The 25,126-nt window shown below is 32.4% G+C and overlaps 2 protein-coding genes across 2 annotated transcripts; both read right to left on the bottom strand.

Moving 5' to 3' along the window:
- Nucleotides 1-458: 458 nt before the first annotated feature.
- LOC135130811 (TBC1 domain family member 15) lies at nt 459-13,816 on the bottom strand. Its single transcript, XM_064058236.1, has 5 exons — nt 12,864-13,816; nt 1,923-2,170; nt 1,459-1,875; nt 1,081-1,395; nt 459-1,024 (listed from the first exon to the last, which is right to left on the bottom strand). Exons 1-5 carry the CDS (start codon nt 13,504-13,506, stop codon nt 788-790), a joined length of 1,860 nt encoding a protein of 619 aa, XP_063914306.1. The 5' UTR covers nt 13,507-13,816; the 3' UTR covers nt 459-787.
- A 9,850-nt stretch (nt 13,817-23,666) lies between these two features.
- Nucleotides 23,667-25,126, bottom strand: LOC135130131 (uncharacterized). The gene is made up of 2 exons (XM_064057501.1): nt 24,411-25,126; nt 23,667-24,356 (listed from the first exon to the last, which is right to left on the bottom strand). Exons 1-2 carry the CDS (start codon nt 24,828-24,830, stop codon nt 23,667-23,669), a joined length of 1,110 nt encoding a protein of 369 aa, XP_063913571.1. The 5' UTR covers nt 24,831-25,126.

The raw sequence follows: 25,126 nt of genomic DNA, 5'->3' as shown, positions 1-25,126 counted from the left end.
ATTTTGCTGTAAGTTTATTTCACTCACACTCAAAGGAAATCTCTCCGTATTATGCTCTACCCAAGGTCAATATTTATAATTTACCCAACGAACCATTTTATAAATGCAAAAGTATCAATGTATGCATCTTTTGGAGTTTTAGGATAAAATAAATCATAATTACGAAACACCTAACGTTATCACTTGGGAATTAATTTGAAAACCCTAATAACGTTACTTATTATGTAAATTACTATTATCAACTTACAAGCTTCAAGTGTGGGGCATTCAAAATAAAACGTAGAAAGATGTAGCACAAAATTTATTTTTTACTAATAGGTACTGTTAAAATATTGGTATTTATTAGTATGGTCAGTAAATCACCTACAATTCTTTCTGTTATTTTTTTTGTGTGCTCCCTGTAACGATTGATTTTTTAAGGATCAATGGGTGTTAAAAATTGGATGTTATAGTAAAAAATATCTATTTGCCATAAAGTTACAACGTAGATAATACATGCTGCCACAGAATTTTTAAAGGCAATAAAATTTCATGACTATTATTGTACCACTTCATAAAATATACCACACAATCAACACTAAACATACAACGTTTGTACATAAATTAATAGTTTACATAATTAATATTCATGCTTTAAACAAATTTGTCAAGACATGTCAAGACATTCGCTTGATAATACAAAATTGCATCGCCTTAATAATAATATTAAAACACTAAAAACGCACGCAACTAGAAGTTCTAAAAAAGTATAAATACCTAAAACCTAATAAAGCATTTTATGCTAATATTATGTGATAATATGTTGCATAGTGTTATAAACTTGTTCATAAGGATCTTCATCAGGACTATCTGGACTGATACTGATAACCTCTTCAGTCGATGGTTGCGTGCCTACGAGTGGTAAACCCAAAATAACTCTAATATTATCTGTTAAATGTTCGGCTTCTTTTATTTGATGAAATATTCCTTCAGCTTTCACTAATATAGCTGGAACGTCAAGTTTTCCACACAAGTCATTTATATGCTAAAAAGATGCAAACAAATGAATCACCACATTAATATTTTAAGCAACAAACTTACCTTCAATATTTCCGTAAAACCGTAATTATTTTCCATAAGTGCTTGCTTCTCTGTTTCTAATATCGCAACGCAAACGAGTAAATGAAAATTATCACAAGGTAGTCCAGACCATAACACTTCCCATAATCTCATTACATCTTCAAAGCTTAGCTCTCTTTTAAACCAAACGAGCAACCATCGAAAACAAAAGAACATGTTGCCAGAGTCATGTTTGTCTAAGTAGTTCACTAGTTGCGGCTCAATAAAACCTAGTATAGTGTGAAGATTTTGTAGTTGTTCTTTCATTCCCGCTTGATCTATGTCAAAATTACTGTTCTGGAAGATCAAAAACAATATTATTTATTTAAGTATAATTTATAACGATTATAAAGTACTTACAATCTTATTCATAAATCCTACAAAACACCAAAACGCATCCACCTCGTTTTTGAGAAGGTGTAAAATCGGCGACAAAAGATCGCTCATACCTTGCACATAACCCAAATCAAAATTGTACATCACGTATGTCATAAGAATATCATAAAGTAACTGTAGATTGGGATTATTGTCTCCAGCATAGAAATCCAATGTTCTATCTGTTCTATTTACATCTTTCTCTATCAAATTTTTCCGTTCTCTAAAATCCGAAAAATTATCTTCTTGTACTCTGGTCATACGTTTCCACTGCAGTTTCATATTGTAATATTCGTCGTTTTTCTCGCAGAGCAACTTTTGTCGTTCCACTTGAGTACTGTCCCAAGGAAAGTAATCCAGAAGGTATTTCCATACTTCGTAACGTAAATTTGGCGCGACTCCCTTAATGCAGAAGTTAGTTTATTTTCACGAGACTCAAAATAACTCACCCCTCGGAATATCATTAATTTTATTTGGTCTACGTCTTCTAATTTGCCCTCGTGGTTTTGGAGATTTTTCCATTGTTCTGTACTTAAGGGGCGACCTCTTGGGTAGTCCTTCCGTTCGGGAAGTTCAGGAACTTTGGCTATTACTTCGTAGTCACCTTGACAATGTGTGCTGGCGTATTCTGTAAGACTTCGATGCAGTAGTTCTCTTTGATCGTCATCGATGTCTCTTTGATCAGGGCTTCTGTAAACTGATGTTTAAAAGTTATTTTATTGTCTATAAAAATATGATAAATTTTTACAGACAACTAATTAACTCAGAGTTAGACTCAATTACCTTACACTGACACGTATTTATAAACGATATTTGTAGCAAATTTGGAATAACTTTAAGCAACGTAAAAAATTTTGAATGTATTGTTACGAAATAAACCCATACGCCGCCCCGGTACGACTCCTGGTCGTACGCCTGTGATGACTCATCGAAGGCGAACGGGGTGTTCGCAATAAAGACAAGTCTGGAGCCGGCCACCGGAAGTCTCGATTGCGGGGTCTAGAAAAAACCTAGAAGCGGCGTTCGCGATCCATCTAGAGAAATGCCGGAATTTAAATAGAGGGCAACGTCGGGAACAATTATTCAGTCGAATGTAATCCAAACAACGAGAGCTGAATTCAGTGGAACCGAGAAGAGCCAGACAAGTCGCGCCGGAAATAGTTTGTACATAATCGCTGTAATTTTTTTTTTCGTTTTACTACGTCGTAGGTACAAGAGAATCTAATTATAAAAGAGGAAAAGATCATCATAAAGAAAAAATAACATATAGCTGTTTTATTACAAAAACTGTCCAATCGTCGGATGGACCTTATTACAATACTGCCCTAGTTTACTGGCTCGGGATGGGAAAAAATTAAATCAAGGCTCTTCTATATAGTTGCAGCAAACATTTTGAAAATGATTTAATTAAGTTCTTTGTTGGTTTTAACTTATGATATGATGTTGCTGGTCATATTCGCATGTGGTATTTCCGACCAAAGAGTTGATTCACCGATGTATTTTGATAGTGTAAAAGTAGTGAATCATTAGAAAAGAAAGTTAATAATAAAATTATATAAAATTATATTATAGATTACTTTTAAATGACAAAGTTTGTAAATGAAATTCACGAGTGTTTTAAGTAAAAATAATTTTACTCAAAATAATATAGAGACTTTTGTATCGTATTACTTCATTTTAATATTTTTTCGTTACGGAGATATTGGATGACGATTTATCCATTTAAATATTTACTTATTTATCTTTATATTTTCTAAGTAGTAAATTATTTATTATGTAGGAGCAACGTATATGGTAACATAACACTCCAAGAACATTTTATAAAAGAGATTGGTAATGGAACTTAAAATTGATCCAACAATAATTATCACAACAAATTTGATTTAATTCAAATCAACGTCTTAAATGAGATGATAAATGAAACAAAACAAATATGCAATCTTCGATATTCCAACGGTTTACGTAGCCCATGCCAGTCAAGTTTTCACATGGCATGATTTTTCCGACTTACTCGACAATTATTGTCATAGTTCGTTGTTGAGATTATCGCGTTCAGACAGATAGACAGACAGACAGAGACTTTGTTTAATACTATGTATGGATAATAATAATCAATAATAAGTTTGTTACTAAATATTAGTTTGCTAAGCTTTCGGTTATTATGAATTAAATTACTTGCGACGCTACGTTATAAACACTGGTGAAAATGTTCAGAAATTTTCCCTTGATTTCTGTACATTACTTTTGTGCCGTAAACAGATTACTCTAACCTGACACACTTGTTTAAATAAAGTGGGGACATCAACCCTGTAATTGGTTACTCATCGCTATTGTAAACTTTACATCAAAAGGCAAAAATGTGCCATCTGCTCAAAGTATTAATTATTTTAAAAAACGCCATTGAATGTTCTCAATAGAATCTACTTAATACTCAGTTGCCGGTTGCTCTCCATACAACACTAGCATATTTAAGCCTCGATCTCATAAACGCACAATATAGACTGATGAATGTGCTATAATTAAAGTCTTTATTTAGCTCAATACACCGCAAACCCTAACCTTTACCAGCGTCTGATGTTACTAAAACGTTTATATTTCACAATCCACAAAAGAAATTGACAGATCAGTGTAACTCTTAAATCGTTCACAATTTCTGGTAAATACTTTTATCAAACTAGTAGTTTTGTAAAGGTTAAACTACAAGTTCTAAAACTGAGCCAAGAAAATAATTTGGATTTATGCATTAAAAAAAAAGTAATATTGGGTGATCAATATCGATTAATCGAATCATCCCTGAAGTGTAGCCGTATTACTTTATATCGTGTCTAAAACAATGACTTTTTTAGGAATCCGACGTTGTGGATATGAATTAAAAAAAAAAATGAAATTGCAATAGGTATATTTGCTAATTTATTAATGCTTTCATATAAAATATTTACTGGAGGTTTAATGCTTAATTTTTGTTACCAATTCAACTTTATGAATGTTACTTAAAAAATGTTCACATAGCCAATTAAATTTGTTAATTGTAAAAATTAAGAATTACTTCTTTTCAGATATTTCGTTCTACTGTTTGAAAAATGGCGTTTTCGTTGGCATTTAAAGTCTATTTGGTTAAGCCGGCAGTTTTCTGTTGAAGACACTTGGGATGAATTTTGTGAACAGTTTCTTAATTGTGGACTATACACAATACTCCATTGTCCTGAAACGCTGTGTATCTTGGTTTCCAGAAACCGAAGGTTTAGAAAAAAGAAAATGAAATGGCAAGCCAAAATCCAAAAGAATTCCGGAAAACATTGAAAATGGAAGAATGGTTATGGAAAACTTAGGCAGAAGTTTATATGCATTTCCCTACGTTGGAATATGCTTCAGCTCACCCTAAAAATGATGAAACGTATATGTATATTATGGTTACCTGGTTTCTTAACAAATTATGTGCTAAACTCGTTTTAGATTTTAACTCCCTGCTCATCATCTGGTGGTAAAGTCCAGGGACAGACTTCAATTACAAATTTTATTGAAGTAGTGAAGCCATTACCGTTAAGAAAGAGCCGTCTTTTTGATGAGCAGCTGGTAAGAATAATCAGTAAGGGATTTCATCCATTTAAAATTGTTGAGGAACCAGAATTTAAAAAATTCGTGGCCATGTTAAATCCTTCTTATCAGTTGTCTTCTAGAAAGACATTTCATCAAATTGAAACTCGGGTCCATCAAAAACCGAATCTAGCTTCAGCAGTTTGTTTGTCTACTGACGGGTGGACGTCGTTAAATAACACTTCTTATTTAGCTCTAACACCACACTATCTGCTGCAAAATGCAGATTTATTAATAATTAACTCGTCCGTTTTGACATGTACCGAATTATTGATTGGGGTATATCAAACAAAATCTCCGCAATTGTCACAGACGATGCAGCAAATATGGTTGTTCAGGGGTTGCTGAATCTACTAAATCTGCTGCACAATCCACTCCGTCGACTTCGACCGCTTCCTCGTTGTGGTTCGAATTTGAAGAGGAAAATAAGAAGGTACATATATATATATATTTTTTTTTTTTTCATATAATCTGTTTAATATTCAAACCACCTGCTACGTATATATATTTTTTAATAAAAAATTCTTATTTTCATAGTTAACGGGCGCTACCAACCGCACGGTGGTCAGTATTACTGAGGTGGACAAATATTTAGCAGAACCACTTCTTCCCCGCCACTTGAACCCGCCGAACGACGGGCGGTTTACCTACACTTATATGAACTGATGACCAGAAGACTATGTATAATGGCGGCTTCGGTCCCGTGTGAACTTGTGTTTTCGACGGCGGGCCATTTATTTAACGAAAAAAGGACCCGGCTGAAGTCGTCGAAATTGTCCGAGTTAATTTTTTTTACAGAAAAATTTAGAATAGAAGTTTTTAGACTGCATTTTAATGTTTGTGTTTTTTTAGTCAATTAAGTTATTTATTTTATAGGTAATTGTAGTTATTTACTTTCTCCGTTTGTTCATGTAGGTTTTAGTCATAGTTTATTATCTTTTTTATGTTTTTATATTAGTTAAGTTAAATTTATTTTATAGGTAATTATTGTTGTTGTTTTGTAGGTTTAATATAGATTTTACTTTTTTAATACAATGCACATCATATTTCAAATACGATTTTGTTTCATTTTTGTCTATACCGCGTTCGAAAAAAAAAAGTCCATGTCCGTAGCCGTGTTATTTTTTTAGAATACAGGATTGTGTGACGTCAGAGCGTTTTAAATAAGCTACGACCTGATTAATTAACAATATTTAACGTTCATTTGTTTTTGTCTACGACATTCAACTTTTTTAATACACCGTATACATTGTTTAGTGGTTCTTCTAGTTTTTTTTTCTGAATTCATTGATTTAGCACATGCCATATTTTACTCAAAAGTTGCTTGGAAGTTGTGATAAAAACGAATTTAATTTTTGTGTCAAAACGGCTATTGATGTATTTATTAACACAATTATTTGCGTCCACAAATCAAGTTACTTCTTTAAATATTAAATTATTATTTATACATCAAAGAATTCAGAAAAAAATCTTTATATGAATCTCTAAAAAAAATGGGGGGCATTAAAAAAATGTCGTAGACAAAACTAAGTAAACGTTAAATCATTCATTTTTCGAATCAGATCATAGTATATTTCAAACGATATTTAATTTGACGTATCACACAATGCAGTATTCGAAAAAAAAAGACAGCAATGGGCCAGGGCTTTTTTTTTTCGAATACCTATACGATAGTTCTGAGCATGACCTTCCCGATAAAGTGGTCGGGTTCAAGCAAAAGGGAAACTTAGACCATTGACCGAAGAGCCGAAAGACCGAATGATTCATCAATAAATCCCTGAGCCTTGAATGATTAAGAACGAAGTGAACGAAATGAACGAAATGAACGACATTTGACGGCCGAGTCTTCGTAGGGACCGAACGATGAACGATCCTTTCGTAATGATGACCGAATCTGCCCATCCCTACTAATCCCTACTGGATTAATCTTCTCTTGGTGGAGACGAACCTGGTATAATAATCCCAGCAGGTCAGGTAAACCATTCGTAGAGAAAAACAAAACAATTTGGGTTGAAAGTAATTGTAAAAGAGACTGAATTACTCAGAAAAGTAATTCGTTACAATTACTCATTACTTGAAAAGGAATTGAATTACAGTAACGAATCACTTCTAACTGAATTATATCACAATTGCTTTTTGCAAATTGTCTAATAATTTAATTTTTTTAAAACATCCCGTGTTTATTTCCTTGATCTGAACCATGTAAAAACAATAAACTTGACACCAATTGGGCAACGTCACATAGCAATTGGGCGCATTTTCTTCCTTCATATTCACCATTTTTTGTTTTACATTATATCAGTACCAGTCTATCAAAGAGATACAGATTAAAAATCGATGATGAGTCTATTACTATGAGCCCTAACAACTAAATATTGGGACACCAAAAAATTTTTATAAAAAAATCACCAAACTTTTTAACAAAAATGTAATTTATTTTAGATAATTAAAATTTTAAAATTAATTCGTTTTGCAAAACTGTTAATGTTTACAGCACAACAAAAACTGATTTCTAACTCAAACAGTGATATAAAACTCTAAAACAACGTAACATTTTGTGACACAGCAAATTCAGTAACTGGTCATATCTCCTTTTGCCTTAATAACTGCAGGAATTCTTGCCATCATACTTTCAACTAATTTTCTACAATACACAGGAGTTGTTACCGTATCCTACACTCGCTAAATTTCCCGTTGAAGATTGACAATCGCTTGTAATGGATGATTTCCTAAATATTTTTTTTTTTCACGCCATACCGTCTCTACTAGATTAGAATCTGGGCCATTCGATGATCAGGGCAAACATTTATATTATTATTCTTTGTAATAAGTGTTTTAGGTGTGTAACTTGAAGCATCATCCTGTTGAAAAATATAAATATCAACAGGATAGATTGCTTCAGTAGTTGTTAATATTTTTTTACAATGTCTCTCGATATTTGTTTGAATTTGTAATTTCCCTTCCATGAACGTTGTTAACTGGTCTTTAAATTCCGTTAATAGACATGCACCCCCAAACCATTTTCCGCTTGCAAATTTGACTCTTTGTTTGAGATAATCCATATTAAAATTCCTTTTTTATTTCAATAGCTCTTTTTCGACTATTATCTCACCCAGACATCACATTTGGACTCAGCGTTATATATTACTTTTCTCCAACTTTTATTTTGGTCATATTAACCGATTTTTCTTGTGGGCAGTTTTTAATTGTGGTTTTACTTTAGCCTAAAATAATTTAAATAAATAATAAAGTCCATCAAAGATAGCTTTATTTAAGATTTACAATGTAAAAACCAAGGCCTGATTTGTGTAGGCATTCGCGACAATATTGTCTTGAAAAATTTAGTTGGTTATTGCTATTCCAGCAAGTAGTAATTTCTCTTGAAGTACTCCGTCGTCCACTTTTATAAATTTTCATCAGTTGTCGTTGATCACGCGGCTTCACAAGTGGTGGCCTACCGGGAATTTTACCTTTTGTTCCGATGGTACCTCTGTCTGCGTAATATTTTACGACATTTACCATCGACGACTAAGCTATTTGGAACAAATCTTCACTTTTTCTTAGCGATTTTCCCTTGAAGTACCGAGAAATTATTATTTTCAGAACTTTTACTAAAACTAGCCCGCCGCTAACTATTTTTTTCTAAATAAAACCAACACTAGCATGAAATGCTTAAGATCCCTATAATAATGGCAGCATTTACCAGCTACTACGTTTGTATTTCGATGGTATACTTATTAGCAAATTTTCTCGGGTGTCCCAACATTTAAATGTCAGCAAAAATTGCACATTTTTTAGTTAGGTGACAATTTTTGCGCTCTAAGAAAATTTATTAATTTGCAAAATACCTCACTCTCTGCCAAAATAGATGCCCATGCAAAATTTGCATTTAGTCCAAACGAATTGAATGATATCAAAAATATCTACCGGATTTTTTTGAGAAATTGTCTGTGTCCCAATATTTAGTTGTTAGGGCTCGTATCATTTTTGATCAATCAATATAATTAATCAATTAATTAATAATACAATGACGGTTACAGGCACCCTAATCATTGAAAAGCCAAGTCTTCAGTATATTCCACGATGACGTACGTTTTCGTTTTCGGAGTTTACTTCTAGGCGTAAAGTTTTTGTTGTGTTTAGGACTCTTTACCCTGTATATTTATTTCTGTAATGCTAACTAAATTTAGAAAATAATTTGAACATATTTCAGAATGAAAACTGTATTTTTTACGTATCTTTCACCGTAGACTTAAGCCTCAACGTTACGGTTACGTTACAGACTCGTCAATAATGTGTTATTGCAACTGCACACTACACCACTTTACTTTAATAGAATGACCCGACCTTTTGCTACATTTCATTAAGGTAATTTAGGGAAGGCAGACAAAGATTACCACTAAGTATTAACGGGGGCTTTAAAATAAAAAAAATTGGCTTAAAAGTTAACCTTGCATTTCACCTACATACACTGAAAAAATATGCTACTGCAATGCCATGAAAATTGTTTTTTCTAGCTTTATCTGAGTGATTTTAAAAAATTGTTTGAAGCCAGAATCTGCACTAGTTTACCATGTGGGGCACAACACCGAAGCTGCAAAGGCTGTATTGTAAAAATACAACGTTAAAAATATTTCATTAAAATTAATAATTTGAATAATGGATATCTTTTTCCTTTTTTATGATATTGAACTTGTTCTCTCAAAGCGGTCATTTTGATGCACTTTCAAGAAAACTTGTTGTTTTCTAGACTTTAAACGTTTAAAAAATAATTTTTGTTAAACGGTTCAAAAATCAAATTCGACACATTTATTAAAGTACCATTTTGAAAAGGTTATTTGGTTGAGCTTAGTTCTGAAAATAGTCACTAAATAAAAAATAAATAACAAATGAGGCCGGCATCTGTTGCAATAGCTTTTCAGTTCAATCTATTTTTTAAGTGAACTTATTAATTTAATTAACTTTATTGAGATACTTTGCTTCTAGTACTCCTGGATACGTGTTATATCTACAGCGACAAATTTTTTTAATAAGTACCAAAAATGTGTGCAAATAAAATCTTTTTGTGTACATTTTTTCAACTTATGATTTTCTTCAGCATTTAGTCCTTCAAGTAGCTAAAAGAGCACTGAAATTTCAAGCATTTTTGTCTCACGTATCCTATTAAAAAAAACTTCTTGACAATTCAAAAACAAAGGAATTACCTTTTGGTGTAGGGCTCCTTCTTAACAGTCATTAAAAGATGCCAAAATATGGCAAAACGCCGTTTTCAATTCCATTCTTAAAGACTTAGCGACATATGTACTTGTTGGCACCACAAAAATGTACACGGGAATAATTTTTATATTGAATTAGACGGTTTCCTGTTTTTTTCTTTTTTAATAAAAAGCGAAAAATTGATTTTTCGTTTTAAGACAAAATTATAACGTAGTTTACAGCCTAAAAAACTGACAGTGTAGAGAAAATATTATTTCCTATCAAGGAGTAATCTTAATTTTTTTGTTAAATTATCCATCTTTTAGCAATTGATGATTAAAGCAAAACTTAAATAGCGTATTTTCTTGTAAATGTAAGCAACTCAATATCCTCTTTTGTCAGTTATGCTTTTGATTTTTTAGGGGGAGTCCTCTATTTTAAAGCCGCTGCCGAGTAAGTATGTAAATGAGGTGGACCTTGTTAAGTTTTTACCTGAAGGTTGTGGAATCGTAAAATTGTGTATTACATTAATCCAATTTCAGGATAACAAGTTTTATCCGAAACTGCTATTTTAACAGCCATAATTACTGTTTTTTTTTTAAAGAGTGTAATAAAACAGTTTTATAAAAAATTAACACTACATTTTATTTAAAATTAACAACAGTTCCTTTCGGATTTTAATAATTTCTGTCTGTCTAACTTTTACAAAATAACAAACTGTTTGTAAACAAAACAATAAACAGAAACGAAAAAAACACAATTTTTTGATTTTAGACAAATTGATTTGACCTCAAAAAGATCGTCTTTTATAAAAACAGTATGATATTTTTTTTATTCCATAAACTGCACTTCATTTGCATACTGTCTCGGCAGGAACATTAAAATCCATCTAACCTCTCAATAGTGGAATTCCCCCTAATAAATCAAAAGCATAACTGACGACGAGGATGTTGGGTTGCCTACATTTATAAAAATGTGCTATTTAAGTTTTGCTTTTCAACAATAACTTAAAATGGATAGTTTAACAAAAAAATAAAGATTACTTCCGGGTAGGCAATAATATTCTCCACAGTGTCAGCTTTTTAGACGACAAAATACGTTACACTCTTATCTTAAAAAGAAAAATGGGTTTTTCAGTTTTCAAAACGAAAGCTTCTAATTCAATATAAAAACTATTCCCGTGAACATTTTTGTATAGACAAACAAGTACATATATCTAGTGCTACCGTAAGGATGAAATTGGAAAAGGCGTTTTGCCTTATGTTGGTATCTTTTTATGACTGTAAGGATTGAGTTTGTTACTTAAGATTTAACATTGTATTCGGTCACATGATGTAACTAATATTTTTCTTACGCCTATTTAGAAACATATTCATGGTGTATGCAGAGAAACGCATGGTTAGGGCAAAATGTCAGTAAAAATCGTAAGTAAAATATACTCTTAAGTCACATACCTGTATACATTTTTGAATTGCAGTTTTTTAGCAATAACTATAAAAAAATCAATATCCACTGTGTCTTACTTTTTTTGCTTTTTATTAAAATACCTGCATGTTTTATTTTAATTTAAAAGAGAATTTTAAAATATTTGTGCGATGTATGTTCATCCTTAGAGAGCAACTTCTTCCTACAAATTTCTTGAATACCATGTCATTGTAAATGAAATGAATTAGAGTCGACTGTGAAACCAGTTGTATAGGTGGTATTACTGCACAACTAACACATCAACATCGTTTAGTCAAAGACTGATTATTTAAAGGTTATGTTGACATGTCAAACTGAAGGCAATAATACCACCCATAGTTTGATAACGGCAACCCTTAATTTTTTAAATTGCATCACTGAAATATTTTCAAACACTTAATTCCAAGAAAAAAGTTCATTTTCAACTGCTTTAATGTTCCGCAAAAGCACCCTATGCTTTGGTAATATTTTGTGAAAGCGCAGTACAACAACTTTTCTTTAAAATGACAAAATATAAAAATGTTGATTAATTTACAAAAATATAGTAAATTACTATGTAGTACAATTTTAAAATATTGTAAGATACGAAAATTCTAGAAAAAAAAAATTAGTAAAAATATTAAATTTGTTGTAGTCACATGATTTTTCACTAATAAGAACATCATATTTGCTAAATGCGATCTAAATCGTGAATTGGCATCTCTATGCTCAAAAAAATCTGTACAGTCAAAAAACGAGTTTATCTCTTATGTTATTTAGATAAAATATGCCATAAAAATATAATATCATTTTAGAATATGGGGTAGTGAAAACTACATTAAGGTAGCCATTAAAAACAATTTAATTTGGGGAAACACGTTTTGCCTTGAACTACAAAATTTGGTGTGAAATAATCAATGAAAAATCTTTCACCAGGAAAACGTCAGATATAAACAAAGATAATGGGTATTCAGATGTTTATGATTATGAGTCATTCATTACTCATTGCACAATACATGTGTCATTAAATTTTATTGAAGTCTAGATTTCACATTTAGTAAAGTTATAAATTGCAGCAATTTGCTACATATTTTATATTTATGGAAAGGTGTGTTACATAAAATTATGAATGTGGTAAATTGCAACTTTTTTCTTACCAAAATCCGTAACCCTTGAAAATGTTTCGAACGTGGTTTCATAAGGCCTCTCTTGAAAATTTTTAACTAGTTTCCACCATGATGGATGGCTGCTGTCTTGAAAAATATTTAATTCAGCAAAAGATTTATCCAGCTGAGCTGTCTCTGGGTCATCCCCATGAATAACAATATACAGATGTTTATCTCTTTTAGCAGATACAGTCTTCAGTAAACCTCGCATGAGGGATAGTAAATAATCGCAATCTCCGTGTTGAAATATGAAACAACATGTCACTTCTGATTTTCCATCGAATATAGTAAGTTGTCGGTTTTTATTGGAAATCTTGAAACTCTTGATATCATTAAAATTGACTTTTAAAAACTTAGGTCTAGTTGAAGCGTCAGGGGGCTGACTCTCGCTGAATGTTCTTGATCTTTTTTGGACGGTATTGACAACTGCCCATTCCTGATCCTGCACATCCGAATCCACAGTAACATCGTTTGGTTTCCACTCGAGACACCTTTTGCAGTTGGAATTGGCATATTCTGTTATGTACAACGTACCCACAAGATTCAAATAATTCACATAGGTGGCTTGAGCCGACTTCAGCTGGACCCCATCTTGCGAAAAAATTTCCATGCATTCCATTAAAACGTCGCCCATTTTTTTAAATCGTGCTTTAATTAGATCTCGAAATTGACTGTTAACACTGGATTATACGTCAGTTGGATCAGTCATGGTCACGTTGTTTTCACAGGGGCAACAATAAAATTACACACTTTCACAAACATTAATTTAAACAGAGACTTCTTAAGTGACAGTTGCTTTGACCATTTAAATGTGCGACCCAGGGTTTGAATCGCCCGATAACGTATCACAACAGCAGTGTTATCAAGTACAAAAAATATGAGTAGATCACAAAGCTACAAAAACAAACATTCTTTTCTTGCATGACGTTAGTGACATTTAAATGACATATTTTGATATTTTGACAGACGGACAAGACATTATAGAGTTCCGCGTAGAAATACAGTGGTCGATTTCCACCTATCACCGCTTAGTTTAGCACTACATTAATAGATGGCGCATACGAAATACATTCTGAATTTATTGAAAAACATTTTTAATATCATTATTATTAACTTTATAATCATTATAACAAATAAAACCAACAGTGAAGAGCAAATGTTTTGGAATTTAAGGCTTTCACGACCGACTTAATAACAGAAAAACGATTTGCGGGTCTGAGCAGTACCATTTTTGTTTAAAAAGGGTCACCCATTTTCGTAAGAGACATCTTCAGGAAATAAAAGTGAAAAGTAAGTAAAGTAACGAAAAGTGCGGGAGAGATGAGGGCGATATTGGAGATTTCGAATACCTTACGTAAATCTGTTCTAAAATGTTAGAAGAGAATTACCTTCAGAAGCGTTTCTTTTTCTCCCGAATTGTTCTTCTGCTTATTCTTTATTTCCTAAAGACGTTCCTTTTAAAATTGACACTGTCCAAACCAGAAGAATGCCTTTCTATTGGTAAGGGTTTTCATTGCATTAAATAAAATATTCGACATAAGAATAATTGTTGTGATTTATTTTTGAAACTAAAAATTAAAATTAATTTGTTTTTATTAGTAGAGTAAAACTCATTTGACATACATCTTGTAAAACTTTTATGACTTAAGCAGCTTAAGCCAAACCACCCTTATAATGGACCCGAGCCGCAAGGATTATTACTGTCCATTGTTGCCATAATGGAGCTGTAAAGTTTTACTAGGTATATGTAAACTGAGTTAAGTTATACAATAGCCAGTTTGACTTATAAGGGTGCTTTGGCTTAAGCCCCTCAAGTCATAAAAGTTTTACAAGGTGTATGTCAAGTGAGTTTTGTATATGCAGACTTCCTGTTTTTGTCTGAAGGTTTTCTTCTCTGTCGAAAATTCTATAGTGAAGATGATAAAACTCTAATTAAAGTATATGTATATTATTATTCATCATTTACCATCAAAATAATTTTGTTTATAATAATAAACAATTTTTAACGGAAAATAGACGTCGTCGAAATTATTAAATAATAAATGGTGACGTCTACTTTTGAGTTAAGCATGGAATGTACTATAAAGACCTGATAAAGCCCATAGTACCCATAAATAAATGGAAAAAACAATTGTACACAACTCGCTGAGATGCATGTAGTAACCTAAAATCTTAAAAACTGTATTTAAACAAATTAAATTCCACCTACACTGACATTATAATTTTGTGCTTTGGTTATATACATATATATTATAATTTATTATGAAAGAAATTGTAAAAAATACATATGCAGGAATAATTCATAAATAATGGCAACATAGTCCTCTCAAAAATAAATTAAACGTTTCTAAACGACCACAGAACGTTTTTATTTGTTGTCTGAATTTTGGAAAGTGTGTTAAAATTGGTCTCCCGCTTCTATCTGTCTGTCAGTCTATCTGTCCGCCGTCTGTGTCGTTTTTGTTAGACCGATAATCTTGGAAACTACCAGACCGATTGTTGTCGAAGTAGATATTATGAATATCACGTAGATGATAAAACGCTAACCAAACTTTGCCTAATCATTACTTCAAAATCGTACATAGTAAATGGGTTTTAAATTGTATAAAACAACATTGTCCTAGACGTATAGTTTATGAATCCGTGTTGGTTCTTCGTGACATTTCTTAGCGCTTAGAATATGAAAAAGTATGAAATTGCCGTCTATCCGTCTATCTACCGTCTGCTGGCAATTTTTTTTAGACAAATAATCTCATAAATTACTGCACTGATTATTATGAAATTTTAAATGCATTTTAAGAATATCGTGTAGGCCAGGGAGGAAAGAGGTTCTCTGAAACAGTGCGAAAAAATTAAAGTTCAGAGAGGACCATATTTTACAAATGTTACCACGGCCACCTCCAGAAAATGTTTCACTTCCAGATGGTCGCATTCGTCCATCAAAATGTGTCTGATATTTTCCATCAAAAATTTGGTGGCATCATCTCAAAATTTGCGTATTGTAACCCTATTATAAAATTTAATAATATGCATGTAGATTTCGGAAAAAAGTCAACATTTATGCATCGCATCAACATTGTACTATTTAGCTTAAAAAATTTAAAATCGATTGCTGAACAATTTTGTACATGTTTATCATGAACATTGTAAATCAGTAAACATAATTCACCTGTTCATCCTTTCAAAAAAATTGGTGACGTTTTCTCAAAAAATTTTGTCAAGTCTTATTTAATATTTGAAAAATAATATGTTTATTTACAACGGATTTGTCCATTTGGAAAAACATCAGGATTTTGCAATAACATTTTAATAATAACTATGAAACCGATTTTACATGTTTAATTAAGATCGTGAAAACGATAAATTACTAATCGAAATTCATCGATTTTTTTCTATCTAAAAATTTGATGACGTCAAGTAATAATCTTGCTGAGTAAACCTTATTCGAAATTTATAATGTGATTTGCTGATGTATGTACGTGGTTTAATAAATCTATCATATTTTTAATTATACAGGGTGTTATTGAAAGGTACGTACAACAAAATTGACAGTTCTTCGCGAAGTCTAAGAAGTCTGAAAAACTTATTTTGTGTTATCAAAATTGTAAGGGGAAAATTAACCCTTATCCAACCTTTTTAGACGCTACTGATAGATAAATTAATTTATTTTAGTAAATCTTAACAACTGTAACAATAAAACTTTTGTTATGACTGAATGTTGCCATAGAAACGAGAGATGATCTTTTTACCAGAGGCGTACAACGAATTTGGACAAAAACTTTAATAATTTTTATCTCTAAAAGGAGAACACTTTTACCTGAACTTTTTTTAACTTTTAGCACCCATACTTCGAGACCAATTGCCGATTTTATTTTGTACGTACCTTTCAATAACACGCTGTACGTACACGAGTTATCGTAAAAACAAATTATACAAAATTGTCCCAGAATTTATTTTTTTTTAAAGCTTCGTAAGATACTAATATTGATTATTAATTACAGAACAATTATTAAAACTTATTTATTCGTTTCCTATAAAAACTTAATAACAATATGGCAAAGATTTATTAAATAAATGTATTGTAAAAATTTTCTTGTTCTTTAATAGTACACATATTTTTTATATTTTAGACTTCTTTATACAGGATGTTAAAAATATGAATCAATGAACTGCTTAATTTTATTGATTAAATCAAAAATAATTTATGTATAATTTTCTAAAATTTCTAGAAACAAAATGCTGTCTATTCTATGATTTACTATTGGAATTGGTCTTGTTTGAGTGTGCTTCAGGGAGGTCAGGGAGAGGGAAAGGCTAATTTTTAGTTCTTGGGCATAAGATAAGGAAGTATTGTATCGAATACATCGGGCGACTGGCTACTTTCATGTTTTTTCAACATTATGACCCCTAGGGTACGAAAAAATAGGACCCCGATTTTGTCTATCGTTTGTCGTCTTTGTCGATATTTATTGTAAAATGTATGTAGCAACACCATGTAGATGGTAAAACGCTAACCAAAATTTGTCTCGTCGTCCCCACCAACAATGTGACGACGTGATCTAAAATATTGTATAGCATTGTATATATATGTATTAAACATTGCACAAAATAGTACTGTTACACTTCTGGTTTATGAATATATTATGATTTTTTATCCTAGACACCCAAATTTTTGGAAAAAGATCAAAATAATGAAAATTGTACAAGAACATTTTGCAACTTAACTTTGAAACTCGAAAACCGAATGCTTTGAAATCTTGCAAAGGTTTTAAGGCTATATGTCGCAAGCATGGTAAATCGGTAATTAAAATGTATCCGCTTTCCCCTGAAAAAAATTAATGATGTCATCTCAAATTTTTCTGAAAAAATCTTGTCTAAAATATGCAAAATATTAACAGTCGCATAATTGTGGTTAAATTAATGAATAAAGTATTTTATTGATTAAATCAAGAACGGGTCGTCAAATTTTTTCAATAATTTGGGAATGTAGTCCTGTTGTTATTAGTGTTACACTCCATTTGTACAAATTGATGGAAAAATTCTCTTGAAACATACGCATAGCATGTTTTTACCTTTACTTTAACACTACACACACTTTTATTTTAATTTGTAGGGGTTAGCATAAAAATAAAAAATAAGATAATAAAATCAAATTTTATAATTTTGGAAAAAGTTGGATATGTACTGTTCTCAAGAGCGAGGAAATTTTTGTCTAAAATACATATTTCATTTTTAAAAAATGTAGCTACTAAAACACTGGAACACTTTGTTTCCCAATAGCTAATTAAGGCAAATATTGTTCAGAGAATATATTTGAGGAACATCCAAATTATAGAATATTTCAAAAACGACTTTTTTAATTTTTCTGAAATTCCGCAAACATAATAACGCAATGAAGAGAGTTACATTCCACGTACATACATTGCACAATGAACACAATAAAGAATTTCTTCCAACAAAAATTTAAATTGATCTTTATTAAATAAAATAAAAAAAACATCTTTGAATACGGTAATGCGAAGTAGTTGAGACCACCAATTTTCAAATAAAACAAAACGACATATAATACTAATGAAGAGAAACAAGGAAACAAAAATGAAACAGAAAAATTCGGTATGAAAAAGAGTAGAATTATAACATAAGTAATCGAGAAAGTTGTCAAGCCGATAATTTGCCATAACAGGAGAAGGGAGGTTATATATACAAGAAAAAAACTCGAAAGGCCACCCTACCAACAATCCAAGCAGTGAACACTCTGAAGCTTATTTTCATCAAGACTGCATTTTTTGTGCATTCAATAGCCTTTAAACTTCGCATTAAACCTTGATTGTCTTTGAAACCGGTCACTCTTTGATCAAGCCCGTGACAAGGGTTCGATTCTTATGCATCGACCTGCAGACAGGTAAAAGATTCGGCCCGATAAAAAATCCAATTTTCGAAACATGCAAATGAATTTCAGCAAATCTATAAATTTATCCGTCAATCTCTTGACGAAATAATAACAATAAAACTCCAGCGTAGCTGTGTTATTAAAAGAACGCAAGCACATGCACATATACACCATTCGACCCATTGTGCGGTAAGATAGTCGCACAAATCCCGTATGCAAACGGTCGGTAAGGGGTGATCGGGTGAGGAAATATAAGGCTAATCGATTGCAGCCCCGCGACTTGGCCTTATCGGCGTCCAGCAGCCGTGGTGCGTTTCGTTTCCGACATCTAAGTCAATATGCAAAATGCCGGATACACCTTATTATGGCACGTCTACATGATCATCCTCCAGCCGTTTTCCATTTCATTTAAAACCGAAGCCCTTGTGAAATTAGCTGGGAACGTCGGCGGAAAATTTACACCATTTGTTTAAATCTCTGGGAATAAATCATTATCGCTGCTGCAGATTTATTCTTCGTACGTGTATACCAACAGTGTTTGCTCTTAAAGTCACACTGGGGTAACGTAAAAAGATTCCGAAGGTAAAACGTTAGTAATAATAACAATAACAATACTGTGTTTCGCTGCTAACATATTTTTTGGAATAATTAAATGGTCAAAAATTGATTTGGAAAATTTCAACATTACAAGATAAGTCTTCAGACAATGTAGAAGACATTAGCCGGATTCGTCAATTGATTCTGATTACCAAGAAAGAGGGGAGGAAGAGATTTTCAGAACTTAGACAATTATACAAGAGGTAATTTTCAGAACAGTTCCTGAGACGAGCAGAAAATAACGAACTTAGAACCACACGTCCTTGAATTTAACAAATGCCGAAGAAATGCATACTCCAAATATATCAGAAAACATAATACTTAGATGAATTAAAACAAAAACAAGTGGATGAAAAATTGTTCAAAGAGTTGGACGAAAATCATATCAGCCCGAAAATGTCACCGATTTGGCTATTCAAAACTAGTAATTAATACTAAGAATTACAGAAAACATTATCAACAAAGATCCAAGTATAAGGTATGACTGCTGACGACTTTATAAAGAAGAACCCGAAACGATTTAATAACACAATCATAATTTCATCCTGCAGCATCCTGGCACAAACTGACTACAAAGTTAGACATGGTTACATTATAGGTACATACTTACATTCCATCCCCATTCCTTCAAAATATCGAATATAAAGTGTCTTACAAACTTTAACATTACAACCAACAGATCAAGTATCATACACCAAAGAAGTCATTCTCATTGACATTGCTGATCTTAACACAGGTAACATATTAGAGCGATGGGGTATTCAAACATCAGAGCGAGCAAATAACCTTTATATTTAATTCAACAACTTCAAACAGTCTTTTTCGATATGTCTTAACATTTATCTCTATAAGGTCTCAAAAAACTGAAAATATGGTGCCTAGAAAACGGTCAGTATTTACTCGATCTAACACTTCCACTCGAGACAAGGGGGGCGCAACGGTCGCTTTACCAGTTCTTTGATAGTGCTTTTTGGCATGTCGACGTCAAGCCCCGACAACTCGACGGTCTACGTGCTCCTCGTTATCGACAAACCCTTTGTCAAAAGATCTGCGATCAGATCTTCTGTTGATAGATACGAGCCTCAATTTGATTTGTTCTTGAGCCCGTCATGAACGAAATGGTGGCGAGTGTCGATATGCTTGCCTTCCCTCAACTTCAATTGAAGAGAACTACCCGATCAGCTGATTCGTTAAAGTTTAAGTCGCGTAGAAATCGTATGAGGGGACTGTTGGTGATTTGATGAGTGGTTATGTTGGAATGAAATTTACCACGCAAGACAACGATCAGAATCAGAGCGATTTGGTTTTGTTGATGTGGGGATTTGTAAATGGCGCTTGATGGTACACTGCTTCTAGTGGGAGCAATCCGACTTCGAGATATTTGAGACAGGCGAAACAAGACGGCTACACAATGTATTTTGAGAAAATTATAGCTTGAAAATGATGAGAATAATGGTAAGACCTCGAAAAACTGAAAGAGTGTAGTTGCAAGCTCTTAAATAAAGTTTTTGTTCGAAAGATATTATTTTGTTGTGCAAGGATGGTATGTAAGGGGCGGATGGGACCTGGTGAACTGACATTTTACTTCATTTAAAAGAATAGAAAATTTTAGATACAATTTTATTCCATCTGCAAACATTAAGAATTTAATATTTAAAACGGTTGCAATATCGTTGACAAAAATATGAGGGCCCACAACAGAACCCTGCGGTACTCTCGATCCGACATAATAATGGAATAAATGAAAAAGGTGACAAATTGTGAGTGACGTGTCGTTTTTAGCTCCTAAGTTTGTGTTAATTTAGCCGTGTTCTGGGTATTTTCCAGATCTGGAACTATAACCAATAATGGCTATTAAGGCCTGGTAGTAAAGTTAGCTGCCGGTTTTGTGGTTTATAAGTTTATTTTATTATAAATCGCTTCTTGAGTTTTGGTTGTTTACGTTTGTAGTTCTGCAGTTGTCCGTCTCTAAAGCGCCTGTTGTTTCTTACTACCTAACTCCTAATTTTGTTTACAAAGGAGTTATACAGGGAGAATAATGACTGTGGTTTGCGTAATATGCAATTCGGCTGTGACACCTACAACACCATCTGTCAAATGTATAAAGTGCAAAAAATATGCCCACATAAAGTGCTTAGGTTTAAATGAGACTAATGCAGCCTTGAACCCTGAATGGTCATGTCAGAGTTGCTCTTTTTCTCATGCCACATCTTCGAATTCGAATTTATTTTCTCTCTCTGATATTGAACAACTGATGGAACGACAATTTAATAAATTAAAAACAGAATTAAAACAAGAATTTTCGCAAATTATTAACGAGAAATTTAAACTTATTGAACAAAGAATAGATGCTGTCGAGAATGATGTTCAACGTTTAACAGCAGAAGTTGATCAAATCAGTAAATTATCTGTTGCTAAATGTGACACTTCCTGTGAGATAAATGACATTGTTTCTGAAATTACTGAACGAAACGAACGGAGTAAAAATGTTCTTTTATTTAATGTTCCCGAATCAAAGGCACTGTTAATCGAAGATAAAGTTAAAGATGACTTAAACCAAGTTATGTCGATTCTTAATCCCATTGGATCTTTTCCTCAACCGAAAAAGATATTTCGTCTTGGTGCATATAAACCTAACTATAGGTACACGTCCTTTGAAAATTGTTTATGAGTCTGGTGAAGAAGCTAAAAGTGTTTTAAGATCCAATAAGAGCAACACTAACAAACTTTTACTCTTTCGTCCTGATTTAACCATTCTACAAAAGAATTCGAATGCTGCCGTCTTAAGGATAGAAAATCTCGAGGTGAAAATGATATTTCCCTGTCATATAAAATAATTTGGCCCAAATTACTCATAAGTTTAATGTCAAATCACAACGGTCAAAAAACGTTTAAATTTTTACTATCAAAACGCGGGCGGGATTAGGACTAAGCTTAAAGAATTTTCAGCAAATGTTAATTTATCGATGTATGACGTTATTATTATAACTGAAACATGGTTATGTGTTGATATATCTATCGAAGAGTTACAGCTGCATAATTATATAGTTTTTCGTTCTGATCGGAATATTAATTCTAGTGAGAAGCTTCGTGGAGGTGGAGTATTAATTGCAATCAATAAAAAGTTTAAATGTGTCAGTGCTTATCTTACTCAAAAGGTAGAAAGTGTTTTTGTAAAGATAAATTTCAATAATTATAATTTAATTGTGGGTGGAGTTTGTATTCTTCCATCATCAGATGTTAGTACCTATCAAAATCATTGCTCTGACTTAGAAAAAATTTTTCAATTGTTTCCGGATTTTGATTATTTAATTGCTGGTGATTTCAATCTTCCACATATAACTTGGAATGATAACATGGTAGAATTCGTATCAATGAATTATCCTCATGACCAGTATAAAATTATTAAAGATACTTATTCTTTTTTGAATCTTAAACAGGTCAATAATATTCCTAACAACAGAAATGTGTTTCTAGATCTTGTTTTTACTAATATATTTAATCTGCAAGTTACAACGGCCGTTGATCAGATTTTTAGCGAAAGTTTTCATCACATTCCATATTCTTGGTTCGTTACTTGTTTTCCTATATCTGAAACTGTTAAATCAGAGAGTCAAGTATTTGATTTTCAGAATGGTAATTACTATATGTTGAATAATTATCTTGCGTCGATTGATTGGGATTTTGCGTTCTCTGGTCTCGATTTGAATGAAAAGGTTTCAACATTTTATAATTTCCTCTATATAGGGGTGGATGAATTCATTCCCAAAAAAACTGTTAAACATAATTGTTCGTCTTACCCTCAATGGTGTAATAAAGATTTAATTGAATTGTGCAAAAAGAAAAAAGTTTATCATTGTCGGTTTAAAAAGTCAGGTAATTTTGAGGACTACCTATCTTTTAAATATTTAAGATCTCAGTGCAAAGATGTCAGTAATAAACTTTATACTTCTTATATTAATAATGTCAACAATAGTTTATCAGATAATAATCCGAAATATTTCTGGAAATACATTAATAATAAAAGAAAAATCGGTGGGGTACCGAATGAAATGACTTTTAATCAAGATATTGCTCAAGGTGGTTCTGAAATCTGTAAATTATTTGCCAGTTTCTTTTCGTCAGTTTTTGTGGATGATGACAATAACCCTCTTTTTCCGGAAATCGTCATTGAAACAGCATTTCCTTGCGACATTAGGCGCAGGAAAATTGGATTTCCCTGACTAGTACTGTAAAAACTACAAAAATGACGCAAAATAATTAGTTATTTAAACAAGAAAAATTTATTCAAAATTTCGTAAATTACACTATTTACAGATATTAACATTAATTGTAGAATTCGATATATTTGCAATGTTAATTCCAGACAGAGATTTATGATCAAGTTTAACCTTTTTATCAAAAATTTCAGTCGAGATTTCGGTGCAACAGATTTCAGATGAATCACTACTTGTAGAGGGACACGTGTCGATATTAGTGAAGGGTCTTTTTTTCGGACCAGCTTGTATTTTATTAGCTATATCTAATTTATTTTCGATGGACTCTTCTATGTATCCTTCTGCTACTGAACTGCTTTGCCATCCTCCATGCCTTTTTAAGTTGGTAATATCTCCTCCTGCGTCTACTAGTAAAGTCGCGGAACTGCGCCGCATACAATGTCCTGTGTATTCCAGAGGTGTTGGTAGACCAAGGTAGGTAGCAATTTGAGAAGGAAATTTACCAAATGAATGCAAGCCCACTGGTTGGACCGTACATTTCCCTTTCTTGTAATTTAAAAATAAGCGCTTGTGTGGAGTACTAGGCGGACGTAATTCTAAATAACGTCTGTATGTAGCAAGATTTCTTTCATCAACAACTACAAAGCGTCGAGGTTTTTTTGTTTTAGAATCAGGAATGTGTACTATTAGCACGTTATTTTGATCTTCAATGTCGTCAACTAACATCCTTGATAATTCGTCGCATCGACAGGCTCCAGACACCCCAAAAATAAGCGCCACCTGAAATTACCAAATTTAATAAAACTTAAATATGTAATCATTGTAATAACTTACTTTCATTAATAAAAATTCCTTGTCGGGAGCTTCAAGCAGAAATTTATCTATCTGGTCCCGAGACAAACATTTCGATTTTTTTGGTTGGTAACCAGTCGTTTTTCGTTTTAGGTAAGCAGTTACCTTACAAAACTTGCTGATATCCAAATTTTCCTTCAACAAAAGCACGGCTTTCAACATAGAGTAAGTGCTCCAGAGGCTTGAAGCCTTATAAGAACTTGATTTTTCCGCAAAATAAGCCAGAAATACGTCTTCCGTTAGCGAAGTAACATTTTTAAGCCTGCGCCAATCTTCAAAGATTTGGAACTGCTTTTCATACCGCTCCTTAGATTTCGACGGTAACAATTCTTCTGTAGCAGCAGCGGCTGCTTTGCTTAGGTCAAAAGGAACATCCTCACCAGTGTTTTCGCTTGTATTCATAATTAATTAATGAAATAAACACACAGCTCTGACGTACGCACAAAATTTTATAATTGTTTTGTTTGTAACCATCGTTTTCAAGAAATTGACAAACTAGATTTTTGCGCAATTAATTAAAAAACTTGTTGGAAAATCTCGATTTTTAGCGATTTATTGCGATTTCCGGAAAAATTTAATACAAAACTCGTCAGTAAAATGTCTTATTTGACTCGGAGCTTTAAAATACTCGGCACAAAGTGCCTCGTATTTCAACATAGCTCCTCTTCAGTAATGAGACATTTTCCTGACTTTTATGT

The sequence above is a fragment of the Zophobas morio genome, unplaced genomic scaffold (genome assembly GCF_036711695.1).
Source record: "Zophobas morio isolate AGI-343-1 ecotype UQ-CSIRO unplaced genomic scaffold, CSIRO_AGI_Zmor_V1 ptg000002l, whole genome shotgun sequence".
Classification (NCBI taxonomy): domain Eukaryota; kingdom Metazoa; phylum Arthropoda; class Insecta; order Coleoptera; family Tenebrionidae; genus Zophobas; species Zophobas morio.
The sequence above is the reverse complement of the archived record's forward strand: the minus strand, read 5'-3'. Positions and strand labels throughout refer to the sequence as shown.